This window comes from Phyllostomus discolor, chromosome 14 (assembly GCF_004126475.2).
Source record: "Phyllostomus discolor isolate MPI-MPIP mPhyDis1 chromosome 14, mPhyDis1.pri.v3, whole genome shotgun sequence".
Classification (NCBI taxonomy): Eukaryota; Metazoa; Chordata; class Mammalia; order Chiroptera; family Phyllostomidae; genus Phyllostomus; species Phyllostomus discolor.
The window spans coordinates 46,957,913-46,966,960 of NC_040916.2; the positions used below are offsets into that span (position 1 = coordinate 46,957,913).

The window sequence follows — 9,048 nt, forward strand, 5'->3', positions numbered from 1 at the left end:
GTTAAGAACAGTATAGGAAATTGAGAAGCCAAAGAACTTCTATGTACAACCCATGGACATGAACTAAGGAGGGGTGGGATGCTGGCAGGATTCAGGGTGGAGGGGAATAAAAGGGAGAAAAAATGGGACAACTAGAATAGCATAATCAATAAAATATACTTTACTTGAACAACAATTAAAAATATCAAAATGACAATAAAAATCATTGAATAAAAGAATTTTGGCAGTCAAAATGTTTTAAAAATCATTTTTGAAAAGAAGTTTTTACTAACAATGGAAGTTTCTTGAAGAAGTTCACATAAAGGTACTCAAATATAGTTCCTTATTCTGCAACTTTTAATACCTTTGAGAGACGTGTATCTCCTCCATTATGAGAACATTATTTAGTTAGTAGAAAGCAATAAGTAATAAACCAAAGAGACTACATACATACTACCTAGTATTTGAGTAATATAATACCTCAAAAAAAATTTTATAGTACCCCTTATATTACTGAGAGGAAACAAAAATTCAGTTTGTAGTCACCATCAATTCTTACTTATTTAAAGATCTTTGAAGGAATTTTGAAAGTAGACCACAGGTATAAATCTTAGTACTGTATTAAGTTCCCTGTCCTTAGTACTGTATTAAGTTACTCCCAACTACATGCTGAATGCAGAAACAAAAGATATAAATTAAAGAAGGCATCGTCACATCAGAGGAGCAGACTTGGAAGAACAGACAGTTAAAACAGCGCATCACAGGTAAGGGGTAGCACAAGGAGGCTTGCAGCATATCAAGATCAAACTTACCAACTGTAAAAACAACAGTAAGTTCAGCCATTTAAAAAAATAACAGAAAGAGCCCTGGCTGGTGTGGCTCAGTGGATTGAGTGCTGGCCTGTAACCAAAGTAGTTGGTTTGATTCCTAGTCAGTGTACATGCCTGGGTTGTAGTCCAGGTCCTCAGTGGAGGGTGCGCAAGAGGCAACTACACATTGGTGTTTCTCTTTCTCCTTCCTTTCCCCTTTCTCTAAAAATAAATATATAAAATCTTTTTTAAAAAAGGGCTCTTTAAAAAATAAAAAATAATAATTTTAAAAACAATAAAAAATAAAAGAGAAAGGAACATTTCAGAAGCTGGATTGGGCTGTGAGGTAAAATACATATACAACGAAAGGCAGCCAGCCCCTCACCAGCTGTTCCCAACTCTGGGTGTTACGGCTCAGTTGTCCTTCATTCCCTTCTTTATATAGTACAAGACAGCCCAAGAGACTAGATGCTCTGAAATTCTTCTAACAGTAATTTTTCTTTGGCCTTGGAAAATATTCAACCTCTTTGGGTAAATAATTAAATAAAAGCTAATTTTTCACAGGGAGTCCGGGGTACTAATACACATACAACTATATTCTGACCTCAGGAACAGAATAAAATCTGAACTTCTTTAGCACTGCATTCAAAGTCCTTTTTGATCTAACCTCAAGCACAGTTGTCTACAAACAGCAATTTCAGGTTCCTTATAGGTATCCTAAGAACTTTTCCTCCCAGTTTCCTGAGCCAAAAATCCGCCCCCCTTCTCTGCCTACTGAAATTATACTTGTCCTTCAATCACAGATTTAAAAGGCCTCTATGACCTATCTACCCATCAATTTTCTCAAGCATATTCACTCTTTCTTCTAAACTCCCATTGTTTTTCATTTATCTCCATTATTTCATTGGCTTCACACACAGTAAACTGCTTACACGTACCTTCCCCACTGCAGTGTAAACTTCTTAAGGGCAGGGATGCAGGCAATCTGTGACTCGCACAAACCCAACAGCACTTCACACAGTTTGTGCTTAATTGTGGGACCAGACTGAATATGCTGTGATATTAGTGGGCCAACAGCAGAAAAGTGAAGTCCTAAATCACTGTTTTTCAAACAGTGGATCACAACCTAATGAGTCATGAGATTCATGTAGTGGACCACCACCACCATTCAAAAAAACAAAAACAAAAACAAAACAAACCCCCCCAAAAACACTAAACAGACTAAAAAATACCAGAGGGTATGCATGATAGCAGTAAATAGTTTTGTGAAACTTGTTTCTGGTGCTTTTTTGTATCTATATTGGGTTGTAATACAAAATGTATCTCTTAACTGTGAATTGCAATTAAAAATATATTTTAAAACTGCCTGAATATTTTTTTCCAAATGTGGGGCTGGAATTGTGCCACCCATATATAGGCTCTTACTGGACTGCCCAAGTGAAGCACAGAGAAGTCATCTATATAACTGACTGTTGAAGAAAAGAATGACCCTAACTGGCTCTAGCCTAAACCACCACAATATCCTTTGTGCCAGTAATACCGCCATTGAACAAATGAATTCACCACAGATCATGTTTCCAAAGTATTATGCAGTGATCACAAGTTATTTATTATACATGTCTGCTTGTCGACTGAGTCTCTCTGCTTATCTACCAGATCATAACAATTATTCCCAAAGGGACTTACCTTAAAAATATAATTATCCTTAACAGCATGGTAACAAACCCTCACCTGAAACTAGTCAGTGGTGGACAGAAGAAGAATTGTTCTTCACAATAACTTATATGACCCAGTCAGATCTTCATTATTACTAACAAAAGATCTTTTCTGTTCACAGCCATGATGTAGAAGTGATTTCCAAGGAGATGATAATGCTATTTTCTTTCTTTTTTTTTCCTAGTCTCAAATTTAGTTTTATTTGTTTGCCACCACAACTACCTATGGAATTAAAAGATTTTCTTTGGGTTACAATTATGATTGTCATGCTCTCTTTGCCAATAACCAATAGATTAAAGACAGCAACAAGTAAGGACATAGAATGACTGCTTTGGTTCCCTATCACCCACTTAATTTAACAATAGAAGAGACAGGGTAAGTAAAGATGTAAGACGATTACACTTCACAGTAACAGAACCAAAGCTCAACTGCTATCCAAGCTAACAGAGATGTGACTGAATTTTAAGAATTTTAAGTGACTTAAATTCTTGATCATACAAATTCCTTGATCAAAAACCATGATTTCAAACCATTTCCAAAAACTAACCTAGAAAATCTGAGCCAAATAGAATAGAATTCTGCTACAATTAAGAAAGTAGCTCTTCAGAAAGTACTTAGCAGTCAATGTTACATGAATCACACTTAACTCGTGAAAATACTTCTTATGGCAGCAACCTGTTTTTATTCAATCATTATCAAGCTCCACATAAAGGAAGAAAAAAAAGAATGCCCATGAGATATTTGTAAGTTATTAAAATTAACTTTCAATAGTCAAATACATGGTGATAGGAAAACTAAACTTTGGGTGGTGAACACACAATGCAATAATCAGATGTTGTATTATAAAATTGTACACCTGAAACTTACATGTTATTAACCAGTGCCACCCCAATAAATTTAATTTTTTAAAAACTCAATAAACAAATTTATTTACATATGTATGGCTTTAGTTTTTCTTATGGTTTAATTTTAACAAGGTAAAGTTGATGGATATAGAGGAAAAAGACATAGACTCTCTGACTAGCATAAATATAGTATCATAATTTTGAATGGTTGCAAGCCAATCTTAGGATTCCATGCTTATGAAAGACCACAATACCCCAATGCCAAAGAGACAAATAAACCAGCCAACAGACAAATCTAATCCCTCAAAAATATACAGTACCGTATCCATAACCACTGCATACTTAAACCCTCCTAAAGGCATCTCTCTAGAAATCAATCAAGAGCCCTTGGAACTGCTTTAACCTTAGGAAAATTAACCTGAAGTTAAATGTTACTTCACATACTATATAATTAGTGCAAAGATATACTTATTTTGGTTCTATTTGTTGAAAGCATCCTTCACTCATTGGCCTCCAGGTATATACACATCAAAAGGAAGACACTCAATATATGTTACACTGGGGAGAATTACAAGGTGGAAACTAACATTGCTAGTCAAGAAACATTCCACGTGCAGTAAATTCAGTGCCCAGGGCGCCTGTTCTTACTCCAGTACCAAGCCCTCCAACATGACTCTTTCCCAAACGAGTCAGTATCTAGTCAGTTTGGAAGGGAGAAAGGACAAACTGAACCATAGTGAATTTAGTTTAACAACTGTTCCAAGAATCAATGAGGACAGGACCTTGGTAAAGACTTTGAAATACAAAGAAATTGATGCTCTTCCTTTTGCCTAAGCTTGTATTGCCTTAAATCTCAAGTTACTCTGCTTTTTCACACCTCTACAGTTGTCCAAACAACTGCAATATATGAAAAATTGGAATAAAATTATTTGTGCACAGGAGGAAAAGATCCAAACTAGGAAAGAGTCTTGGTTAAAAAGGCAATTATCAAGGTCCATACCTTTGACTTCATACAAACTACATCTACATAACAATAATCTAACTATGCCTAACCCTGACCCCACTTGGCACTTAATCAACTTAGAGAACTTTCCTGGGACAAAAGAGGTTAATTTAAGGAACTTGGGTGAGAGAGAAAAAAGCTCTAAGGAATGCTGCCTAAAGAATGCTTTAGGAAAATTAGTATCAACCTCACCAAGATCAACAAGTAGCGGACACAGATATCCCTGAAGAATCAATCATGTCTGTTTGCTTGCTGATTTCCTTCTCTCACTTGAAAACCTAAGGAAAAGATGCAGACTTTGTTTGGAAGAAGGGAAGGAAAGAAACTGTATGCAGCTGACCCCTGAAGGTAGAGGGTAAGGGAACCGACCTCTGAGTATTCGAAAATCCACATTTAACTTTCAACTTGCCAAGAACTTAAGTTTTCCCTCAGCATCCTTGGGAGTTTGGTTCCAGAACCCTCCTCCCCGCACAGATGTTAAAATCTGAGGATGCTCAGGTCCCCTGTATAAAATAGTGTGGGTCAATGCATGCAGCCGGCCCTCCACATCTGCAGATCCCAATGGCAGAATGAAAACAGTACAAGTACTTATTGCATATAAATGGACCTATGCAGTTCAAACCCTGATGTTCGGGGTCAACAGTAGTTGAGGTCTCAGGGAATTCAACAACTAGCTTGGTTTTGTACTGCAACTCTCACTATTTCCACTACAGTAGCAGAGAAACTTCAAAGTTTTAGAAATCAAAATACAGTTGGAAGGTGAGTAACCAATGTAAAGAATATCATTACAACCTCCCACAGAAAGGTTCTCGAAGCAAAAAGTGCTCTCTTTTGCCCTGCCCAATAAAAGAAACAAAGTTCTCTACTCGCCACCAAGGATGTGTCAAAATGCAATGTTTTTCCCTGTGAAAAGGAACAGACCTAGGCTGGAACCTGGGCCTGAGCAAGCCCTGTCTTAGGTCATCTGAGCAAGCCCTTTATAGCACCTAGTGTACATCTGGACTCTGCTGCAAAAACCACAATAAAGGCAAGAAGCCAGCAACTATGTTAGTTGATATAGATATATTATATATATATGAATGAAATTATCAATCACGTTAGCTGTAGTCTTCTACAAAATTGTTTTAGTTTAGTTCCTTTAGCCCCTGCAAAGTGTAATAACTTTATATTTTAAATAAATATTTTATTTTTATCTTCGCCTAAGGACATGCTTATTCATTCTAGAGAGGGAGAGGGAAGGAAAGAAACATCGATGTCAGAGAGAAACTTCGATCACTTGCCTATCACACGCTCCTGGATCAGGGACTGAACCCACAACCTAGACATATGCCTTGACCAGGGATTGAACCTGCAGCCTTTCAGTTTACAGGACAACACTCTAACCAAGTGAGCAACACCAGCCAGGGCAATAAAAATAAAAAGCTGGATCCAAAGTTAACTCTCAAAACGAAAGGAAAATGACAATTCCAAGTGATTCTATCGGAAGAAAGTATCAGCCATAGAATTTGAGTTATTTAGAAAGAAAAGAATTAGGTGCCCCAGTACAAAGCAAAGGGTCACTATTGTACTCTATATCTGAATGCCCTCACCACCAAAAGATTAAGAACATTCTGTTAAAGTAGGACATTAAGAGAAAAAGAAAGCATCTATTTACAGGAAGGATAGAGGAAAGTTAGATTAATAGCTCCAAACACTTGCTTTTGTGAGCTACTCTTTTTTGAGGTGGAAGGTAAGAGGAAATAGAGTGAGTGGATACCACAGAATAAGATCGTCAAGGATAAGGGCAGGAGGGGGCATAGTTGAGTAAGAAAGTATGAGCTCTTCTATATGCTCATCTTCAAGATCCTATTCTCCTCGAAACCTCAAGCAAACCTGCTGTTTTACTAGAGGAAAGTCTGCAGGTTGTGAAAATCATAATTAAAATAACATTTACAGGAAATGAGGAGGACTTCATGAGAGCACTGAGGAAGAGGGCAGAAGAGTGAGAAAGAATACACAAGACAGGTTCAGTAAGGAGAGAGATACGACACTGAAGGCTACTGAGAGGAAGATGTTGAGAGCATACACCACCTACCAGCCAACCAGCAGTCACTATGTACATTTTAATAGGATGTACAAAAACACAAATGTAGCTCCTGGATGAAGGTTGTGGAGAAGGTCTGCACAGATACCAGAGACAAGGCAGCATCTTGCCCCAGCGTTAAGGGATGCAGTGGGCAAGTAAGGATGAAGGAGCACACAGGGGTAGGGACTGAGTAGGTAAGAGGATGGATTATAATAGCAGCAGAAGGAAGCTAAGACAGGCAGGAAGAGAAAGCTATCCAGAGGCGAGAAAGAACAGGATAAAAGTCAAGCGTGGGATCACAAGAGGATAGAGTAGGAGAGGGAATGGCAACAGCACACCCGAAAATGTGGGGAGGTCAAAGACCCAAACGGGGATTGTCATTGTAGACTGAAACAAAAGTATGTGTGTGGCGCAGGAGTGAACATAGGGGACAAGAGGGATGCTCTCGGAGGGATGTGATGAAGACACTAGATCCAACATCATGGTGTAATATGGAGACTACTGTGAAGACAAACTACAGTGTCAAAGGCCCCACCACCACCACCGCCACCAAAACAAAACAAAACAAAAAAACCCCGCAAGAGTCTGCAAAGAAGGTATACTAGCAGAATGAATACAAAAAGGGAGGGAGGAAAGGGGCACGCTGAAGGACAGAAAAATGTATAGGGGATGCTTAACCGTAAGGAGAGGGTAACTAAGGAAAGAAAAGGAGTGCAGTGTGGAGGTCTCCGGAGGAAAAGCAGGAGACCACCGGAGGTTCTGCCTACTCGGGCCAGGGCGTAGAGGCCGGTCCCCAGGGGCTGAAGGGGTGGTGGGGAACAACTCTGCTGCTGCAGATGAGGACTTGGGGATGACACACGGGGACGGGTCGGAAGGAGATGCTGTCAGTGGGCAGCAGAAGGTTTATCAAGAGCAAAGCGAGGGGCGGCAAGGAGGGGTAAGCCAAATGCCCAAGGGGGAGGCAAAGGGGTAGAAAAGACGCCAAAGGAATGCGGGCGGGGGCCACAGCAGTAGGGGCGCAGAGAGAGACATCCACTGAAGACTGAAGGGAGCGAGGTGGGAGGTGCAGAGGGCCGGGGTGTGGGAGGTGAAAGGGTCAGCCCCAGGCGGTGCAAGGCCTGAGGCAGCCGGGGTCCCGAGGGCAGGTTCAGGGTTGGGGGGAGGTGCGGCCTGAGGGTGACAGGGGTAGAGGGGACGTGCGCGGACAGGCACAGGGGACGGGACGGGGTGGGGTGGGGCGGCGGGCAGCCCCGGATACTCACACTTCCAGAATGCGGTCCCCCTTGCGCACCCCGGCGCGATCGGCCGCCCCCCCGGGCAGCACGGCGCTCACATGCTGCAGCGGCGCGTACAGCTCCCCGTTGATGCTCCGCAGCTGCCCGCCCTCGCTCACTTGGCCCCGCACGTTGAAGCCGTAGCCGGACTCGGACTTGACGATGCGCACGACCCTTGGGCCGCCGCCTCCTCCGCCGTTCCCGGCGCAGTGGAGCCCAGAGCCCCCGCCACCACCGCCACCTCCGTTCCTGTGAGGGGCTGCGGGGTGAATCCCTTCCCCGTCCTCGTCCGCCATCTTGGAACAGGCGAGCTGTGTCCCCGCCCCCCTACGCCTCCACTGCCCCCCCCAACCCTCGTGCGCTCTGGCCCTTCGCAGCAGCTCACGCTCCGCCGGCCGCTGGGTCCGAGTGGGCCGGGGAGCTGCCGGCCGGGGTAAAGGGAAGGCAGGGGGCGGAGGGAAAGTGGACGGTGCACTGTGGGGCCTCCTGGGAGATGTAGTCGTTGACCGTGGGGGCCGGGTGGGTGCTGGGCCAGCGGAGCTGAGGTTTCGTGACGCAGTTCGGGAGCAACGCCTGCTGGATGTTGTAGTTTGTCGTTTAAATTCTTAGGTGTTCAATTTGTTGGGTGGTGAGAGTGTGGCAGACTGATTTAGCTGTTGATGTGGTGCACCTTCCCACCCCCCTTATTTTATAGCCTCTAAAACAATAATATTAGGACAGGTGAACATTTGTGATTCAGTACAATCGTAAATTATAACGAATGATTTGCTCAGTACCTTGTTCACATACATTATTTTATTTCATGGCCCCATCAATCTCGTGAGACTACTGGATCACGAATTAGTTTCTCTATTTCTTACATTAGGAAACTGAACCTTAGAATGCCCAAAGTCATCCAGTTATTACATAACAGGAACTAAGGACCAGTTATGTTTGTGCAACTTTCTTTTCCTGTATTGCAACTACATAAAAACTATGCCCCAAATATACAAAAAATATATATATATAGAAGACACTATGATCTCAGTGATTTAAAACTAGGTATTAAAGTAGCCATGTAATTTCATTTGAGCAATGATTTTTGAAGTTACCTCTATTTCTAATTCATTTTGTTTTCCCCAACACCATAGAAGAATTACTTGGAAATGGCAGCAATTCATGTATTTTCACTACTTACTCAAACACAAACTTAACAGATACTGCCCAAAATGCCTGGGAAAAGTAAGAAGTGCAAGAGCAAGTGCAAAAATAATGTAAATATCAAGGATTAATACTCAAGACTGGTATTTGATTTTACCCTAGTGGCAGTCCAATAAACTAGTCTGTTACTGTTTCATGGGTGTTGATAAAAGACACA

General features: G+C 41.6%; 1 protein-coding gene across 1 annotated transcript in view; it reads right to left on the reverse strand.

Moving 5' to 3' along the window:
* SNX27 (sorting nexin 27) overlaps window positions 1-8,121 on the reverse strand; it is an 85,735-nt gene extending 77,614 nt beyond the window's left edge. Inside the window, exon 1 of the mRNA XM_028502593.2 lies at window positions 7,680-8,121. Within this exon, the coding sequence (XP_028358394.1) occupies window positions 7,680-7,987 (308 nt within the window). The 5' untranslated portion in view covers window positions 7,988-8,121. The remainder of the gene's footprint in view (window positions 1-7,679) is intronic.
* Window positions 8,122-9,048: the final 927 nt, after the last annotated feature.